The 21,460-nt window shown below is 39.0% G+C and overlaps 2 protein-coding genes across 2 annotated transcripts; both read left to right on the top strand.

The window, feature by feature from the left end:
* Positions 1-48: 48 nt before the first annotated feature.
* LOC121510294 (cyclin-G2-like) lies at positions 49-6,250 on the top strand. The gene is made up of 8 exons (XM_041788274.1): positions 49-217; positions 767-890; positions 1,005-1,142; positions 1,490-1,740; positions 1,884-1,962; positions 2,055-2,153; positions 3,474-3,676; positions 5,399-6,250. Exons 2-8 carry the CDS (start codon positions 768-770, stop codon positions 5,508-5,510), a joined length of 1,005 nt encoding a protein of 334 aa, XP_041644208.1. The 5' UTR covers positions 49-217; position 767; the 3' UTR covers positions 5,511-6,250.
* Positions 6,251-8,112: 1,862 nt separating this feature from the next.
* Positions 8,113-21,201, top strand: LOC121510293 (sia-alpha-2,3-Gal-beta-1,4-GlcNAc-R:alpha 2,8-sialyltransferase-like). Its single transcript, XM_041788272.1, has 4 exons — positions 8,113-8,523; positions 15,950-16,072; positions 17,081-17,638; positions 18,702-21,201. Exons 1-4 carry the CDS (start codon positions 8,366-8,368, stop codon positions 18,982-18,984), a joined length of 1,122 nt encoding a protein of 373 aa, XP_041644206.1. The 5' UTR covers positions 8,113-8,365; the 3' UTR covers positions 18,985-21,201.
* The last annotated feature ends 259 nt before the right edge of the window (positions 21,202-21,460 follow it).

The raw sequence follows: 21,460 nt of genomic DNA, 5'->3' as shown, positions 1-21,460 counted from the left end.
ATAGTGACGTAAGGACTACTGTGGTGCATTGTGGTCGTTGTCGTTTACTTGCAGATCAGGGGTTGTTTGTTTATTCAGGGCGGACCCTCTCTTCAACAGGGACCAACTGTCTCGTTTTAGCATTTTCCGCCCATCAGTTTTTAACAAAATGGAAACATGAAGAACTGAGAAGTGTGACAGCTATTATTATCTAGCTGGTCTGCAGCTACAGGGCAAGGTAAGATTGCGGTTTGTTGGTACGACAGCAGACCTTTAGCTAAGCTAGCTAACATTGGCGCAATAAGTGCATGTATTACCGCTTTATGACTTTAATGGGTGTTGTGCTGCCGAGATCGTGGTTTTAAAAGCTGAGTGAAGTAAACAGCTTAAGCCTATTAATTTAAATTCTTAAGTATTGTGTAATATTGTGCCCCTTCTCTGATTATTTGACCTAGTTTCTGTTGCTAAGTAGACATTTAACATGAAGCCAAAAGATGTGACAACTTGATTTCAGCAGAGTTTTATCGGTTTTATGGATTATCCCCATCAGGATGTTATGATATTGTAACGACAGCTTACTTTTCAGGAATTTGATGAGGAATTTTTGGTACTTGGGCGGTAGGGCAATCTTCCAATGATACCTGACACTCAGTAGGTGTGGTTTAGGCGGAGAAACCATGTTGTGTCCCCTTCTTCTCGTCTGTTTGACAATTTCCTCTGTTTCCCACTTATCTACTTTCTCTGCATTTGCATTGCAACATCGACATTGAAGTATGTTTTTCTCCAGGATGAGGGATGTTCGCGTCATTGACAGTTTGCTCTTAAAGGAGTTGAAGTCATGTTGTGCAAAGGAGCACACATTTCTTCCAAAGGAGGCTGGCCTGAAGCTGATGGAGTCGGCCACTACAGAGGTAACCCACTGACCTACTTTTACATGTTTTTGGCTGCCCATGCAGACATAAAGATGCTAACAATAGATGCTATTTTTAGCAATGTCTATCTAAGATGTTATAATGTATTTTCAGAATCACAGTGGAGTGTCTGCAAAATGCAGAGACACCAGAGTGGAGGAACTGTGGGGTCTGACCAGTTTCTTTGGCTACAGCACCCAAACCTTTGTTCAAGCTGTCAATTTGCTTGACAGATTCCTTACCATCATGAAGGTAGGTTTTGATGTTGTTGAATGGAATAGTACATTATTTTACAGTTTTCAAAAATTATTTATTTTATTTAACATTTATTTAACCAGGAGAAAACCTCATTGAGATTAAAAATCCCTTTTTCAAGAGTGTCCTGGCCAAGACAGCAGAGTAGTGACTTTGTTACATGTAGAGCTTGTCTGAACCAGCTTGTTACACGTTAAAAATTGCATCTAGTTTTCCCACACCATTCTACCTCTTCACATGTTTGAAAACACATTTCAGTCACTAGAAAGATGTGTGCATACCCGTAATGACCTTGAATCATGGGATGTTGACTCACACTTATCACTTCTGTGTCATATTGTTAGGTGCAGCCAAAACACTTGCCCTGCATCGGAGTCTGCTGCCTTCACATTGCAGCTAAAATGGTTGAGGAAGCAAGCAATGTGTCACCTACCCATGAACTCATTCGCATCAGCCAAAGCAAGTTCACTGTGTCAGACCTGTGTCGCATGGAGAAAATCATCTCAGAGAAGCTGAGTCTAGAGCCTGAACCAGTGACTGCCTTGACCTTCCTCCACCTCTACTACTCCGCCTTCACATCCCTGTCTGCTGGAAGGTAATCACTTCACTATACTCTTTTATATGGCTTTGATGTTGTAGCAGGTGCATTGCTCCTGTGTGCATGGAGTTGGGTCAAATAGATTGTGCATTATCAGGTTTGTGCTGGCGATTACTGTAGGATTCCCTCTATATTTTAAGGGAGGAGATCCCAAGCATTGGGAGACTGGAAGCCCAGCTTAAAGCCTGCTTATGCCGGCTTGTTTTCTCTAAAGCAAAAGTAAGGTTTGATCTCAGGAGAAAATTTTACAGCATTGCATTGTTCACTTTGAGCCATGCAACTGATTTTTCTCCTATTTTTCTGCCCTACAGCCATCAGTGCTGGCGCTGTCCCTTATTGCTCAGGAGTTTGAAGCCCTCCAGTCCATTGCCTTGTTGAAGATTGTACAACAATTCCAAAGACATTTAAGGGTAAACACATGTATTTTGCTTCTGTACTTAATAAAGAAATACAAGAATTTTAGATAGTATATTTTTCCAAATGTATTTCTTGTTATTGGTTTCATGTGGTGTACTATGTCAGATGTACAGTGCTTAACAAATTTATTAGACCCCCTGTCATAAAAACGAGAAAAGATGAATATTTTAGAAATCTTTCAAAAACTTGTTCAAAAACTAAAAAAGTTATTGTTATTTATTTGGCGAATAACAAACTGAAACAACTAAATAGTCCTTTTTCACACATAATAACCAAAAACTTAATATTTTGTATGGCCTCCTTTGGCCTTGATAACAGCTTGCATTCTTGCTGGCATTGTTTTTATGTACTTTTCCACAGTCTCTTTTGCTATTGAGTTCCAAATAGTTTCTAGCTGTTCCCATAGACTTCCTTTAGATGAAACTTTTGTGCGATCAATCTTTGAAACTACTAAATCCCAGATTTGTTCAAAAGGATTCAAATCCAGACTTTGACTTGGCCAGTCCATCAGTTCCAGTACTCCAGATTCCTTTTTCTTGGTCAAATAGTCTCTGCACAGCTTTGAAGTATGCTTGGGGTCATTGTCTTGTTTGTATATGAACCCACCACCAATCAGATTCAGTCCAGAAGGGATTCCATGATGCACTAAGATGTTGTGCTAGTTCGTTCTTGTGATACCGTAGATTTTCACTAATGTTCCCACACTGTATCCACAAATGGAACCCCATACCATAATGGAATCTCCACCATGTTTCACTGTGGGTGCAATGCATCTGGCATCAAAACATTCTCCAGCTCAAACTTGGACTCGTCCATCCAGGGTATCTTCTTCCAGTCATCAACAGTCCAGTGTTTGTGCTCCCTGGCAAATCTGAGGCGTTTCTGGATGTTTGCAGGCCTCAATAATGGCTTCTTAGCAGCTATTCTTCCCTTTAAGCCTTGTTCCGTCAGTCGTCTGCTTATGGTCATTCTGGAGACTTTCTCAGACTCTGATCTAGAAGCATTCATCTCTTTTGTGTCACTGTTTGATTACCCACTTCATATCAAAACTATAGTGTCATATGTAAGGGTATTTAAGCCCTCATTATGGCTTAAATGTTTACATTTTGTCTATTTCTTTTTCCATATCCCACACGACCTTCATTTCAGTGCGTTCTATTATAATTACTTCTGTTAAATTATCATGGCTGTGCGACAACATTTTCACATTTTTGGGGGGGCAAAACAACCCCTGACATGTTGTTAACAGCATGTTGAAAGACTATTTTTGTTCTTGGCCTCTCAAATGATTCCTGATTCTTTTTTTTTCGCAGATCAGTGACAGCGAGCTGCTCCACTGGAAGGAACTTGTGGCCAAGTGCATGAGTAAATACTATTCAAGTGAATGTAACAAACCAGACAACAAAAAGCTGGTCTGGATTGTTTCCAGGAGAACTGCACAGAATCTTCAGGCCAATCACTTTAGTGTTCCCGGCCTGCCAACCATTCCCGAGGGGAGCTTGGATGAGAGTGAGAGGTTAATATCGCTGTTTTTCCATTCTTACATGCTGTATGTAATGGGTTTTGGTGGTGAGATATGGGCAGAGTTATGATTCCTCAATGACCTGAGTTAAAAATTCACAGCATCTGTCATTCATCAGTTATTTGAAAAGAGGGTAGAGTCACATGCAAAAAAGACAGTCTTGCAAACCTAAAACTTAATTTGATACAGTTTAGTTGATGACTAGCTATTAGATGTCATTCTGTCTGACCTTATTGTTGCTTAATTTCTTATCTTCCTTGTAGGGCTGCAAAAAAACAATAGTTAAGATTCAGTTTAATTGTCAAAAGTGTCTTAGGGTAATTTTGTCATAAAATATCCAAAGAGAAATTCAAACTCCTAAGACTTCCATAAACTTGTCTGGTGCAAACAAGGCATGTAGAATAGTTTGATGGCTGTAATCTGCTAATATACAGAATAGAATGAAAACTGAAGAATGTAGCATTTTGGGTCAGATCTTTGCATTTCCTGTTCAGCCAGTTTATGCTTTTCTAAAAAGGAAATCAAGCTTTTTGTGGCATCTCAAATACAGTATATATATATATATATATATATATATATATATATATATATATATATATATATATATATAAACTTTTCAATGTTAATATTTAAAATTCACATAGAATAAGTCCATGGATTCATTACCAAATATATTAAATTCACAGTGTTAAAAAGTAGCCACTATATGCTTGTATGCAAAGCCTTGACACTGAGCCTGCATGATGAGGCAAATTTGTAATGAGCTATTACCCTGGTCCAAATTCATGCAAAACCATATGAAGTCCAATAAATAAAAATTAGACAGTGCATGCTAGCTAGAGCTCACAGTTTTCTTGTCTGCTACTGTTAAAGCTTTGTAATACCTGCATCTAAAATATGTTAATATCCAATAAAGAGCTGATTTTTACCCCCAAATTGGCACCAATTAACCTGACAGTAGCTGATGATTTTATTTGAATAAATCAAAAGGTTGTTATTGTTCTCATTTATTGCAGTAACTTTAGACGCTTGCAGTGCATTTACTGCAAATCAGTGTTAATTTTGGCAGCTATTTTTAATTTCAGTCTTAGTTTTAGTTTGTAAATGAAATGCATTTTAGTTTTTGTCACATTTTAGTCATTTCTATCCTTTTTAGTTTTAGTCTAGTTTTAGTTGATGAAAAAGCAAATCATTTTAGTGTAGTTTTAGTCCATAAAAAGTCCTCACATTTTAGTCTTTACTTTTAGTCCAAGCATTTTTTCTCTTGCCTAAATCTGGTATCAAGTCATGGTAGTTCTATGCACCCTGCCAAACCTGGGATCCCTGCTCTTTACAGCTCAGAGGCAGAATAGCTACAGCGGGATTGTTTTTTGACAGATTTACCCACAACAAGAAAGAAGCCATTCTCAGATTTTCCCCTCATGATGTCATGGGGGGAGTTAGCACCACCCCCAGGTTTGGTCGCACTCCTCTCATTCAGAGCCACATCCATTTCCTGAGAGGGGTGTAGTCAGGGGAGGAGTCAGACAGCTCATTAACATTTAAAGCCACAAACACAGAAACAGCTTGTTCTGAGCAGGACTGAAACTGGGTGGTTTTTAGACATGCAACAATCCAATACTGGAGTGTTTTTCAGCAACAAACTTCACAGGCATGTTTTGGGGATCTCTGAGACTAATATAAATATATGACCTTTAATGTCTTTACCCTCTGTAGCGAGGACTCGTGTGAGGACATGAGCTGTGGAGAAGAAAGCCCATGTGGTTCACCAGGAAGTGACGGTGAAGGATCCTTCTTCCCCTCTGCCTTAGTTACCAGCAGAAAGTGACGAGTCCTCATTGTGTTATAGCTCACAGATGTGTGTTTTTGTCCTTGAACTCTTACTGATTTGAGGTTGTCACATTGTTACGGTGCAAAAACTTTTGTGTTACTCTTTGTACTTTGTGCCAAGTGAAAGTTTTAGATCATAAGTGCCTGTTTTGATTCAGTTCATTGTCTGTTTCTTATAAGAAAACATATCCTAGAAATGCAAATCAGAAAATTGCAATACCTTGGCAGCTTGATGGCAATGCATCTGAATGTCTTTCTTCAAAATGTTCTCCTTATCTTAGTTTGTGTCCCAGCTTGGCACATTCCAAAAAATATCAGTGAAGCACAAGTGAGAGCTAACTGATGTCAGTCATGAGGTACACTCACTGTTAGAGACAGCTAACACACTAGCACATGCTCCAACTTTTTTTAATACCAGTTTTTATACTCATAAACATTCGTATTGACAGTATTCTGCAAATGTATGTTATATACACTTCTAATGTGACATGGTAGTGTAAAAACACAAGACTGTATATGCATGGATACATTAAAATGTGTAATAATGAATGGATGTTCATGTTTACCAAGATAAGCTTATTGTAAAAACTAGGAAAAAATGTACATAACTTGTAAAAAGATGAAAAAAAAATGTATGTTTTGTGAAAGCTACGTAATGTATGTTGTATTAGAATACAATGTGTAATGTGTTATAAGGGATCAGAAGTAATCCTTTCAAGTAAAGAAAATAACTTTTTACCTACTGTTTCCTTACTATGTGTATTTTAATTTACCTGTTTGTTCTTTGAAATGTGCACTGGAGGTAGTGTATTTAAATTGGCTGATTTAAAAATCATATTTAAACTGCAAATTGTCAACATAGAGATTTGTCTCTAAATCAGTCTGGTTCAAATGCATGCATTCATAGTGAGAATGAGCTACAACTGCAACATTTATTCAGAATTTTCTGAAGTTTAAAGGGTGCCGAGAAGATGTTTTTAAAAATTATATACCAAAGAACCAAAAGTTCTGAACTTTATAGCTGATGTATTTATGTATGACATTTTAGCCCTAGACCCAAATGCATTAGTTCAATTAAGTTTAATCTTTATGATTAAACACGAATATTTAAGTTTTGGAAAAACTATCGATCAATTAAGTCTGTTTTTCTTCAGATTTGTTGGGTTTGTATGTGGTTTGTAAGTAAAGAATTATCAAACTGTTTAGAGGGCTGTTTTTGCTGAGCTCAAACTTTTTGGAGTAAAAAATGGTTTCCACTTGAGAGTTTGCTACAAACATTGGTCTTTTGTAGTATACATCACAGTGAAGAGCTATGCAACAGTATATCAAATTTTACAAATTAGTGGAGCAGTAATGACCTAAAAACACTGGAAGAAAGAGATACGATTGCCATGTAAATCCTGGTCATTTCTTGTCTTGAGATCTTGTCAGATTTATAATAACTCTGGATAACAACACTGATTTTACTGTGATAATGGGTTAATTTTATGGTTTTCCAGTGGTACTGAGAAATTTACTTTGTTATCAAGGGAGTGAGATAATAGCATAAATAAGTCCAGATATTAAGAAAATAAGAGATTTTTGAAAATTAAGTAAAATTAAAGGAGTGTATGCTTGTTCCTTTAAGGCTTCAGTGGACAGGGACAATAAAACTGCAATGTAGCTACTGATTTCAGGCTTTGCTGACAAAAATTTGTGCCCCTGGCCTGTCCACTATCCCCCCAAGAATCAGAACACACCCCCCACTTTCTCCACCTTTTCAGAGAATGTGTGCCAAAACAAGCCGCTCGCAGGTTTTCCCCTCATGATGCCATGTGGGGAGTTAGCACCGCCAGGTTCGGTTGGCTTCTCCTGATCCTGGGGAGAAGGATCAGGAGAGCCACATCCATTAAGCCACACCCATTTCATGAGAGGGGCGGAGTCAGACAGCTCATTAACATTTAAAGCCACAGAAACGGCTCGTTCTTAGCAGGGCTGAAACAAAGGGGTTTTTTAGGCATACAAAAATCCAATACTGGAATGTCAAACTTCACAGATATGTTTTAAGGACCTCTGAGACCAACATAAACTTGTCTTAAAGGGGTAAAATATTTGACCTTTCAGTTAATGGGAAATTCTTTACATTGTAGTTTTAGTACTGTTGTCATAATAGAATACTTATTCCATCACTTGTGACTAAATCTGTAAAACAACTGTAGTACAAAATAAACATTTTTTTCCTGAAATACAGTTAAGTCAAATGCAGCAACATTCAAATAAGGACCAGTTCCATTAGTTCACTTGTGTAATGTTAAGATCAAAGACCGGGGGGCATGCTATGGGATTTCAACGCCTATTCATCACATCTTTTCACCATATCGCTCTATTTCTGTCTTCCTCACTTTATTAGTGCATACGCTTCCCTTTATGCTAGAAGCTGCAAAGAAGCCCGACTCAGTGTTTGTGTGTGTCCATGCGCGAGAGTGTGTAATAAAGCGAGGGGGGCGGAGGTGGCGTTGGTGATGCTGCTGGTTGTGGTGGTGCTGCTTGTGGACGGGGGTTGTCTGTTCGCTCGCTGTGATGTGTTGACACGCATTTCTGCTCCATCTCCTTGATTAAGCTGGCAGCCTGAAGGGGAGTCGCAGCGGAGTGTGAAACAGCAGACAGACGGAGGAATGAGAGCGGACCGAGCCGGGGCATCACTACCATGCAACCGACCACCACCAGCCGTCCATTTTATACGACTGTAGGAGCCGATGAGCGCTGGTTTGTCTATGTCCTACAGGCGGGCAGCAGCACTGAGAGGTCCCCGCAATGAAAACATAGGCCAACGCCTCGTTGCAGCTACATACAGGGAATGTAAACGCTCCCAAGATGGTCCGCATCGCCAAGGCCCTGGGTTTGGTTATTCTGTGCGTCGCTGTGCTCATACTGTCGCTCATCAGCTATGTGTCCCTGAGGAAAGACAGTCTCTTCACCTCCTCCAAATACTACATGGGAGGCCCCAGGATAATGTTTCACGCGGGGTTTCGGTAAGTATTTTTTCACCATGTAGCTATATGGATGTGATGTGGTAAATATAAAAACAGGTGTCTGGCCTAGGGTGCAAGATTCACACATTATCATCGACTCAATCTGGGGGCCAAATGCTTCTTGTCAATCTAACAGCGAGCTGTCCGAGGTGCTGATGCAGTTTCCCTGAGCTTTACATGGCGTGATATGGCAAGAAACTCTGGCATCCCATCATTTTGGCCCCACCAGTGGTGGCCCCATAATTGATCCCCACCTATTAGGGTCCAATTTGTTGAATATTTCCAACTCATCAGATACCTGCACGGATCCCGATACAAGGGTTCTGCCTTAAGGGGGACATATTATTCAAAAATCACTTTTTCGGGCTCTTCTAACTAAAGTATGTGCCCCTGGCCTGTCCACAATACCCTTAAGAACCTCTTCATTTCCAGAGAGGGGCATGGTCAGAGGCGAAGTCAGACAGCTGAGTAACTTTTAAAGCCTCAGACACAGAAACAGCTCGTTCTGAGCAGGGCTGAAACAGAGGGGTTTTTTGACATACTAAAATCCAATACTGGAGTGTTTTTCAGCAACAGACTTCATAAGCATGTTTTAGGAACCTCTGAGACCAATATAAACTTGTTTTAAATGGGTAAAATATGTCCCCTTTAATGTACACAGACTAACATGGAGGAAGGGATGGGCAATGATTTTTTAATAGTCCGTTTTGTTTCTAAAAAAAAAAAAGATTGGCCCCCATGTAACTGTTACCTAAACAACAAGTTACGTGTACTTCTTGGCCAGAACAGCTAAAGGACTCAATTTACTTTAGTTTACTTGGTTTAAACAAATTAAGTAAAAAGGTGGTTAAAATTGAGTTGTGTTAACTTTAAAAACCCAGCTATTTCAACTCTATTTTATGAGTTGATAGAACTCATTTTAGTTTTAAGTGAAGAGTACTCTAAAAATGTAAATATTTTTGTTACAGCTCAAATTATTTGAAATTGTTTGAAAAAAATGTGGAATGATAACAAGAAAAATGCACAGGAAACAAAATCTGGGTTTACAATGTGCTCAAATTTACTAATTGTCTTTCAAAATTAAAGCAGGTCTGTATCCAAACAGGAAGTGAATTTCCCCTACTTTAAGGCAGCACAAAAAAATCAAATTGAAACAACAATAAAAAACAGCTTGAATTCAAAATTGTGGAATTTTTAAATCAGACAAAAAGAGGCATTGATCCCAATTCACTACAGAGATTCTGGGCCCCGTCCACACGGAGATGAATTCAGGAGTATATGCAAAAGTTATTTGTCGTATCGGCATTTCATCCATGTGTTTTGGGAGGCCATAAACACTACTTTATGATACAGGGTCCCAGAGTGCACAAATCTGTAAACGCTTACCATGTCTTCTCCTTGTGGACAGCCAACCACATCTTTCTTGAAACGATTGTCACACATAGCGTAGCTCAGCCGCATGTGCATGTCGAACCAAAACAACAATGGTGGATTACAGGGGAGCGTTCCTGCTGCAGAAGCTATCGAGCTTATTATAGCTTTTACAACAAAAACTGATGCTCCTTTAACACCACCGAGAACAGCAGATACCAGATGTTCTTAAGTGTTCTTAAGAGGCTGGAGGTTGGTGAGACTGACCAAATGAAGACAATCAGAAATTAATGAGCGAAACCGAGAAAAGACTGGACTGAACCAAACCAGACTGCTTTGTGGAAACAGATCAAACATGGGCGGCTCCTCCACGCTTTAGAGATGAGACAGCAGCTCAAAAATAAGAAAGCCCTGAAAGAAATGTATATCAACCAGGGCAAAGAGACCAAGAGGGAGCTGGAGAGGTTGGAGAAATACAGCAGCAAGGAGATACAGCAGGTGAATGATAACAAGAGGCAGAAAAAGAAAAAAGAACGGCATGCCGACTGTGAGGAGCTGAAGGTGGCACACCTGATAAGCACCGAGAAGTTCACCAGGGAGCTCAAGGAAAAAGAGGAGAAAAACAAGGCCCTCCAGGAAGAGCTGAGCAACATGACGATGTCATTCAACCAGCTGAGGACCCAACATGAAGCAGACATGGCCACTGCCAAACAGCAGGTGGACTCTCTTCTGCTTGGGGAACAAACTCAGGCCCAAACAGAAAGAGAGCTCCAGGACCAGCTGATTCGGACTCTGAGGGCAGAACAGGAAGTCCTCCTTCAGAAGACCTCAGAGGAGATGTCTGCACTGAGGAAGGCTGCTTTGGACAAGGAGGAAATGCACAAGACTTAGCTGAATGACCTTAAGGGACAGCTCATGAGCCACAAGGCCACTGAAGAAGCCTTCAAGGAACTCCAAATGTCCCACGAAGCCCTTCAAGAGAAATTTGCTGCAGAGCTGCAGGAGGAGAGGGACAGAATAACCTTTCTCCTTCAAGAACAAGAGAAGTCAGAGAGCATCTGTGTTAGAGAGGTGGAGGAGCTGAAAGCACAGATCAGCCCTTCTCACCTCCAAAAATGCCGTGCTTTCTGACCAGCTGAGGGAGAAAGACAGCTGCATGCCTCCAGAAAGACAGAGCAGTGAGGAGGACCAAGATGAGCTGAAGTCCACGGGGGTGACCATCAATAATGCTGTGGCAGAAACTCCTGGAACTTCTGCAGAAACATCTCAGCCAGAACCTGAGGAGGAAGAGGGGGCCACAGCATCTGAAGATGGGCCTCCAGAACCTGAGGAGGAAGAGGGGGCCACAGCATCTGAAGATGGGCCTCCAGAGCCAGAACCTTAGGAGGAAGAGGGGGCCATAGCCTCTAAAGACGGGCCTCCAGAGCCAGAACCCAAGCAGATGTCCAGGTTTAAACGGTTCAGAAACTTCTTGGGGCTGAGAAAACCTGAGTGGAAGAAGAAGAAAACAGGTTCTTCTGCCACCCAACCCTCTTCACCAAACCTCTAACACCCCCAAACAATAAACCTTCACAGCTGATGTTCTGATTTAGCGTAGTAAGTCAAAATGTCAGCTGTGCTTCTGTTTATTGAATAAAAAAACGAATAAATAAATAAATATAAAAGATACGGAACCCTTTACATAACCCCCTGCCAATTTCATCGGCGTGGGTAACAATGAAAAGAATTCTGGTATAAAGTTGGACCGTCTTGTTTTCAGCTGTAGAGATAAGTTTCAAGAAACCTGCTGTCAAAGTGTCTCTGCTGTTTATCATGGTCTTTGATGATCTGGGATTATTTTAGAGTTTGTTACCAAACTGTTCCTAAGTCCAACAAAGGGGACCTGAACATCTACAAAATAAAAAAGAATGGTCACTGTCAGGATTTGTCATTGGAGAAACCAGTGGGTCCTGAGGGTAGAGAACCACTGCTCTAGAGAGCCACACAGACAACTATTTGAGCCAAAGAGCCAGACTGGTGTCAGAGTTCTTTATTCCCCAAACATCTGCCAAGACTGCCTCCCTGCATAATAGTCCATTATATATATATATATATATATGTATAGCATATTTAGCAGTAGAAAGAGTAAAATCAATAACTCGTGGTCGAGACGTAGGAAACCACATCTACTGTCATGCTTCTAGATTTGACCGAGTATACCCAAGAAGTCCTCTGAGAGGTATGAATGCCAATTAGAGCAACAGGGAGGTTTGCAAATCAAGACAGACAGACAGCTCTCCAATTATACTAGTAAGATTTAAGCATTTTTTTTTTTTCTATTGATTTCTACCAAAATCTGATTTAAATGGATTACTACCACCAGGCGGTGGCTGTTGCGTCCTAAAGCTGTTTGAACACCATTAACAAAATAAGGAAGAAGTAATGTCTGGTGATAGAGCCGATCTCACTTTTAATGTCTAAAAATTACCAGCATTTTTTTTTAAATAAAATACAAATCTGTTTTCATTTCATTTATTTGAAAGTCCAGCCCCCAAAGAGTCTGCTGAGAGAAAAGTTGGCCCCTGTACAAATGAAGTTGATGACCTCTGATCTCAGTAGTGTATGTAGCTTTGTGTTGCCAAGTAAAATAGGTCTTTCCTAAGTAAAAATTAGCATAGCAAGGCTAAATCTACTAGCACTTTCATGTTAATTTCCCTTTATATGTTAGCATGAAGCTAATGAACACAGATGCACAACATTGTTCATTTCAAAGTGGCTTTTAAACAGCTGAGTTCCTTCATCCCTTACTGCCAATATACTACCATTGAAATATCCTCAGAAATGTTTCTATCTGCTGATATGACTAATTTTGTTTTTGGGCTAATATCTGCTGATAGTGATATTATGACAATAATATTGTGCATCCCTGCTTTTGGCTCTGTACTTAAACCATTTTATACTGTTAATCACATTATAATTAGTCAGTCAATCTTATTTCTATAGCACTGATTCATATCCAATGTTATGTAAAGACACTTTTCAAAAACATCAGGACTAGATTGTACTTTCTGTTATATGAATTTTACAAAAAAGATCAGATCTAGACTGACCTTTTCATCATATCATAATTACAAAGAGCATTGAAGTTGATACTGAAGTGTAGAAAAACTGCTGTTGCTTCAGTGTTCATAGACACCCATATCATAATGCCTATTTTTACAGCAGAACTAGGCCAAATGTGTTTATAGCCTGGCACCAAAAATGATTTTGGTCCAAATAGCTCTTGTGTCTATACTCACACAGTGAACAGGGATGATTTCTTTTTATGTTAAACTAATCCATTTCATTTATATAAAGTCTAAGAGTCATACATAATTATGAGCATGGCTGATCTGACAGGCAGGTAGGCATGTAGGAGCAATTAAGGCCTGCCTTAACCCCACATCTTTACCTGTTGCAAAGTTGACTGAAAATGTATTTGAAAAAAAATCAATATGGCACCTACCATCATGGATCTTCAAAAGTCACTGAGAGCATGACCATGTCCAGGCTTTTAACTGACTAGTTTAACTGTTTCCTATTACCTGAAGCTATCTTATACAGTACAACTTATCCACTACTTTTGACTACAACTTAACCACTTAGATGTTATATGATAGTTTTAATGTTTGAGTATTTTTAGCAAACTAGTTCAACTAATTACTTCCACCTAGGTGGTTATGTGATCAGCATGGTTTGTTTGTTTGTTTGTTTGTAAGTTTGTTAGCAACATAACTCAAAAAGTTATGGACGGATTTTGATGAAATTTTCAGGAAATGTCAGAAATGGCATAGGGGAGAACTGATTCGATGTTGCGAGTGATCCGGATCACCGTCTGGATCCAGGAATTTTTTAAAGGATTCTGTACTATTGGGAGATAGGGCTAATGGCGGAGGTCTGCGCTCTCAGAGTGCTTTTCTAGTTTACCAATTGTTTTTAGCTAACTATCCAAAGCATAGCCTTTCACTTAAGGCTCCTGTGAGAAGTTTTGAGCTGGTTATGAAACAGATTGATATGGATGAGAATGGCTTTTTATGACCTTCAAAAGCAATGTTGCTATAGGTAGGTTTCAGCACCGTCACTTTTTCATTTTTCTTATGTTGCCCTTCATCTTATGTTCTTAAGATCGGTGGAGGGCTGTAGTAATGCTTGTCCTTCTAGAATTCTGTATATGTGAATATCCACACACCACACAGGATCTCTAGAGCTCAGTCAGAGTGGCCATCGGGTGCTTGGTCACTGCACACTAAGGGTGAATCCCATTCGTACCCCTCAGCCCTTATCTTAGCCCTACCCTTTGGTTTTGCATGTTCAGGTCAGAGAAATGGGAGGAACAAGCTAGATTTCAAGAGCTTTTGTCAAGGGTCTGAATACTTATGTCTTTGTGATATTTCTGTTTTTTATTCTTAATAAATCTGCAAAAAAAATCTAAATTATTTTAACTTTGTCATGATGGGGTACTGAGTGTAGATTAATGAGAACATTTTTTTTTGACTGTAGCATCAGGCTGATGAATAAGAAAATTTTAAAAAGTGAGGGTGGTTTGAATACTTTCTGAATGCACTGTGGGGGAGAGCAGGGTTGTTTGTCACATTTTTTACTCTAGTGTGAATTGTTCATCATCAAAACATCTTTCAATAGTCATTCCTACAATAAACTGAATATTAAGCTGTTTGCTTAAAATGTGTATACCTTTCATTTTCCAACATATTGTGACAAAGAGGTAATAAACTATCAAAGACACTAAGACACACTGTGTCAACCAACCACACACATTGTCACACATTATAGGGTTGGTTGTCACAATGTTATTTTAATGGGAAAAATCTTAAAAAGAGGGCAAGAAGGCAGGACTAAATTTGAAATTTTAATTGCTTTGACAAGTTGACAAACACACAAATTAATGCATCTTAACACAAAATGAGCTAGGAACATGAACAGGAACATCGTTAGGCCAGCCTATAGCAACACGAAGAACAAATAGGTCTAACAGTAATAACCTACTCAACTAGGCTACACGCGTTCTACTACACTGAGTTATGGTAATGGCAAATGTATGGCCTGTGCACTCCAGCTAAACAGAGTTTGTGTTCCCACTGGTTGCACATCCAACAATTCCCAAATACCTCCCTTGAATGGCTGTGAATTGAGCTGAAGTACAAGTTCACGTCTCATTACTTGTGACAACCAACCCCAAAGAGAATGTGACAACCTACCCCAACTGGAATTTCTTACTAGCATCAAGGCTTACAACCATCTAACAACTAGTTAGCTAGCCAACAACAATCTAGACTATAGCTTTCTCTTCACACTTTTAAAGGGTAACAATTGTTTTGTTATTAACCCCCTGTGTAAAAGCCTAGAAGAAAACTACTGTGGAGCTGAATATTTTCCATTTGACATGAAAAACACAAAAGTCCTCTACCCTAAAGTTTAGCTGTCCTTCTCCACAGAAGACTTTAGGTGAGCTCTGATCCCAATTTTGGAAATTTCCACACCAAATTTTGGTATGATGGTGAGATATAATGATATAACCTGTGTGACAACCAACCCATTCTCTCCTATACTGCTTTAACTACAGGGGGAACAAAATCAAATGCTCATCACAAAGACTTTGAGCTTTAAATCATCCATACTATTGCATGTATTTACTCATACATTTTATCTTTTTATCATTCTACTTTTGGCCTACTATCTGAAATGCATCTTATTCATGTAGACATAGCTACACAGCTGGACATTCGACCACTCTATGCTAACAATTTCAACAATTTGAAATCAAGCATTCACCCAGTACTTCCAGCCAAGTAGCTAAACCTTTTATTGAGCAGTTTAATAGCCTACTGACAATTATAACTGAACTAACCAGCAACTTTAACTACCTAACTAGCTTCTGTAAGCAGGTAGCCTGTAAAAGGGGCTGCTTTAAATAGCCAGCTAGTCAAAGTCCCTCTGAAAAAGCGTCTGAGGTATGTAGTATATACTCTCTACATGAAGAAGCTGAGATAGTTAAGCAGTTTTTTGTTACTGTTGACAGGTCTCAGTTTGCCATGAACTTTCTGGATCCCTCCTTCATCCCACTAACTAATGCCCTAAATGAGGAGCTTCAAGGAAAACCATCCAAATGGAAGTTCAACAAGACAGCTTTTTACCAGCAGAGGTAAGAGATTTTCATTATCAAGTATTTGATTATTTGGAAAGGTTGAACACTCAAGATTATCCATTGTTATGCCACAAAAATATTCATCCAAGTTTTACTGACCATGTATGATTGTATGAAACATTAAATCTTGAACACTGCTACACTGCTACCATAAGAAGGCTGATTTTCTCGTATGTTGAAGAACCTCAGTATATGTACAACATAACAAGGAAGGGATTTACCAGAGAAACATTAATCAGTATACTTTTGAAAACATTTTGTCTTATTTTTAATTTTGATGCCTATTTCCATATATATTAGCAATGCCCCCATTTCCTGAAATGCTGTATAAATCCCCCCAAACTGCGTAGTTATCTGCTGCATTAAGTTGTTAGTTAGATGGTGCTAAAACTTTTAGATTTAGGCCTGAACCTATACTACTTTTTTAAAGATTTGTTTTTAATCTTTTTGCCTTTATTTGGATAAGACAGCGGCATCTGAACCTGGGGAGAGAGAGTGGGGATTGTTGAGGCTTCACATGGGGTGCAATCTAACCACTAGGTCCCACTTATATTGTCTTTTCCTTGAAAATTCTCATTTGGTTTAAAATTTACCAGAAATTTGTTTTAAAAAGATGACAAAATGACAAACTGTCTGACTATAAAGTTCAAATTGGAATATTGTAAAATACATACAGAAGGAAAAAAAAAGGATGTCTCACATTTGAGAATTATGAGCCATCATATGGTTAAAAATAGACATACAGTACATCAAAGCTTTCAGGGATTATTTTGAGGATTGACAAATCAATTATTCATAGAATTTTTTCAAACTTAGTATATAATGACTGCACAGTGTTGGTTGTCACAGTTGCTATACACTCGTGCACCATGTCTTGTGGCTGTATCACATGTTTACATAATAAGTCTGTTGTCTTGTTAAATGGGTACCTTTGCATTTTGGGGCCCATAAGTATGAACATCCATCTTTAAGTGTTCAGAGTAACAAGCGATTTTCTTCTTTCAGGAAAGATATCTTCAGCTACATCGACATTCCAAAAAACTTCTCCCTTACAAAGGACAGCGTGCGTGTGGGCCAGCTGATGCACTTTGATTACTCCAGCCATAAATATGTCTTCTCCATCAGCAACAACTTCAAATCCTTGCTGCCAGACACCTCTCCCATTCACAACAAGCATTACAGCATATGCTCTGTGGTGGGGAACAGTGGCATTCTGACAGGCAGCCACTGTGGCCCAGAGATCGACCAGGCTGACTTTGTCTTCCGCTGTAACTTCGCCCCCACAGAGGTGTACTCGAAGGACGTGGGCAGGAAAACCAACCTGACCACCTTCAACCCCAGCATTCTCGAGAGATACTACAATAACCTGCTGACCATTCAAGACAGGAATAACTTCTTCCTCCACTTGAAGAAGCTGGAGGGAGCCATCCTGTGGATCCCTGCCTTCTTCCTTCATACCTCAGCCACAGTAACCAGGACCCTAGTGGACTTCTTTGTGGAGCACAAGGGCCAACTGAAGGTCGAACTGGCCTGGCCTGGAAACATCATGCATGATGTCAACAAGTAAGACAGTTGAGATTTATCTGAATGAGTGAGGGAATAATTGCTCATAGTCAGGGCTGACACACTGGGTGGTTTTGAATTGATAAACAAAGAAAAGAGTGTGTATTATATTTATACAGCACATCAAAAATGGCAAGTCAATCGGTGACAAAAAATGTGATTTATCATGGATACTGTCACCAGTTTTAAAAAGATAAAAAAAGAGAAACACTCAAATTGTTACTGATACTTCAACAGGGCTATTTATTGGATTCCCTACATGTACAATAATCTTTATTTTTGGCTTGTATTATTTTTAAATCATATTGAAATTGAGATAACAAGTTTGATACTGTAGGTGTAAAAGGTTAAAAGATGCAACTTTATAAACCTCAGTCTGACTTATTTTAGTCTTGCAAGATTAACATGAAAGCATCTTGAGCTGAATATCAGTATTGTTGCCCACATTATTATTTATAGTGGTGAATATTAACACTTTTTTTTTTTTTTTTACATTTTTTTTCCTCATTTCAAATATGATAGAGGGGCCAATGTCCATGGTCGGTGTATTTTCTGGCAGATCCATTTCCTGGTTGCAACCGGACCCAAAATGTTATATAAGAAGACAAAATTATGAGTTGAAATGCTCAAAGTACAAAGTAAAAAGTCAAAATCTCAAGTTTGAGTCCTAATTGTGAGATGCAAAATTGAAAATATAAAATTAAAACACAAATTAATTTATTTTTACTCCTTACATTTTCAGATTTTATGACTTAACAAGGATATCTTAAATCATCAAGGATAAGTTTGAATTTTTATACTTAAGGAAATCTGCAGACCACATAGTGGTGGGCTGCTTATAACAGAAATATGATATAGTCTTGCGGGCCAGATATAAAAGTTCCATGGGCAGAATTTGGCCCCTGGGCCTTGAGTTTGACACCCCTGGCTAGGGGCTACAGTTGGAGTTTGAGACTGCTTTACTGCCACTAATATGATGTGGAGCAGGTACTAGTTGCAATATGGGATGCAGTCTATCAAATCTGGGGTATTTTTGATGGCTGACTTGTTCTCTCCTTTGCAGATACTGGAAAACTAAAAACCTCTCCCCCAAACGCCTCAGCACTGGAATCCTCATGTACACGCTGGCCTCTGCCATGTGTGATGAGATCCACCTCTATGGCTTCTGGCCCTTTGGCTGGGACCCCAACACAGGAAAGGAGCTGCCTTACCATTACTATGACAAAAAAGGGACCAAATTCACCACCAAATGGCAAGAGACCCACCAGCTACCCAGTGAGTTCAAGCTGCTCTACAAGCTGCACCGAGAAGGCGTGATCAGACTCAGCCTGACACACTGCTCTTAGACACACAGTGAGTGCTGGATGGTTTAAGAGGTGACTCCAGAGACGGGTGACCCAGATCCATCAGCTCAGCTCACACTTCTGTTGTGGCCCACAATGCATGATTAGAGTAAAGTCTATTTCTGACACCCTCACATCACGCTGTAATGCCACATGAAGATGTCAGACCCACATGGGATGTAAATCACAGATATATCACAGCGTTGTTACTCATCCAGTATGTTGTCGTCTTTAGTGTCACTGTTAGTACTTTTATGCTGCTCAGTTGCTTCCATTAACCTCCTTTGCATGGCTGATGGCTGTGGCTAAACAGCTCAAACTGAACAAATGTCTATTTTATGTAACTGGAGTCTGCAGGGGATTCAGCTGTAGAAACAACAACAGTTAAATCTTTCAGTCCTGTTTGACACAATGTTAATTGATTAACCGCCTTTACGACAGTATACTGATTCTGTACACTGAAATCACTGCCTAATCTCAGGGACGGAGTTAGATCAGTGTTGTTTTATAATCAGATTTAATGCCTCAAGAGAGGTGCAGTTCCTGTTTTCAGGCCTTTTTCCCCTCATGAGGTGTCAGACAATCTGCACTACTCTGGAAGATGGTACTTGTTTACAAGACTGTACACTATATAAATATAAACATACTTGTGTGTCTTTATTCTCTGTATACAGTGTGACTGTCCACTTCAAATTTTGCTGAGAAATTTTCAAACTTTTGGAATAATAATCAACATTCCAACAATAAGCCATAAATTAATGGACAAACAATAGTGAGTTGTGATTTAAATAAAGGTTTATGGGAGGTAGTATGAGCCTACATTAGGTTCTGAGACTTTGAGTTATGAGAAATTTGCAAAATAGAGACTACAAGTCCATGGTCACGCTAGCTGTTTTATTAATGTTGCAGTGTAGAAAAGCAGGCAATGCATGGAAAACCATTAAAGCTGTTTACAAAACTGTAACAGCTACTTCTGAATTATGTTCAGAGTTCTTTAGACCCTTGAATTATTTGGTTAAGGATTTTTAAATCCTTAGAAAGAGAATATTAGGCCTGCAACCTCAGCTGCTAGTCTTATTTCTGTTCAGAAACTTACTGTACATGGGAAAACTTTTTTTTCATTTTTTTAAAGGAAAATTACATACAACCAACAATAGCCAAAAAGGTGTTAAGCCAACTTAGGCTCATTCTGCACAAGATAAATGAAGAAGATCCTGTTGCAGCTGTTTGCAAGTCCATTTAGTTTTGAATTAAAGGGCCTTTAACTTGAAAAACACAACTATACTCTTATTATGTATTATTATACCTATTATTGAACATTTCTTTTAACTTTTTCGGCTTTGTGGTTTAAAAAACATATTTAAGTTTTAATGATGGAGCTTTGAAGTCTTTTGTACCTGCGGTAAGATGGGCTAGCTATTTCTTTTCAGTTAATTTCAGCTTCATTAACCGGCAGCTAAGCTTAATAGCTTCTGGCTTCAACTTAACACTTGTTCTGGCAACAAATGTTTTCTGTTAATATACAAAATTCTGAACTAGTTAACCTGTAACATTCCTACCACAGAAATGATGTCACTTCAGTTTGATTGATGTCTATCTGATTTTGCTATCTTTCAGTGCCGTTTCTTGCTATATGCGTACTGTGCAAATGCATAGTGACCCACAAGCCAACAGGGGGCCCCAAAGCTGAAGGTTCAGCCTCATCTGAGGAGAATTAAAATGACCTGTCTTTATCCCTTATATGCTTACAAATATATGTAGGATATAAGAATAAAAATAAGCTGCAATGATTAGCTGTGTCGGTGGGGTTGTTGTTGTGTGAATGTTTGCTATGTCATCGTCCAGTAAAAGTCATTTCTCAGATATTTGCCACTTAAAATTACTTTAGGATTAATTATGATTGATTTATTAAGTTTAATGTGTATTTTATAGGTCTCTAATTAGAAATGTGCTACTGCGTTATAAATAACACTAGTTATTTATCAAGTGACTAATAAATTTAAGGCCTATTGTTAATTGTTTTGGACTTCTGTGGCAGTGGATTACTGCTAACTAAACTGAGTTAGATGCAGTCTCCCTCTTTGGTAGATTATTTTATGTTGCAACAAAGCTGCTTGGCAATAAATCTTTTACCGTTGGAAAGCCTGTTTATTTCCCTTTTAAATGGTGACACATTTGTAAGGAACATGCATTTCTGGGATGAACAGCAGAGCTGAGTATGTGGGTTGAGGCCATGAAAAATTTGCCAAATCTTCTCTGACAATGCCTAACAGCTTATTTTGCTGTTGCTATTGACTCTTGATTTGACATCCTGGTACCCCCCCTGTGCTAACAATCAGGCATGTGATGCCAATTGTACAATAATGAGTCCAGATTCTGCTTACAACAGCTGGATCGTAGGGTCAAAGTGTGGAGAAGACAGGGAGAACGCTGTGCTGATTACTGCACCAATAGAGCAACATCTTTTGGTGGAGGCAGT

The sequence above is a fragment of the Cheilinus undulatus genome, linkage group 5 (genome assembly GCF_018320785.1).
Source record: "Cheilinus undulatus linkage group 5, ASM1832078v1, whole genome shotgun sequence".
Lineage (NCBI taxonomy): Eukaryota > Metazoa > Chordata > Actinopteri > Labriformes > Labridae > Cheilinus > Cheilinus undulatus.
Note: the sequence above shows the minus strand (reverse complement) of the source record. Positions and strands in the feature narration are given on the sequence as shown.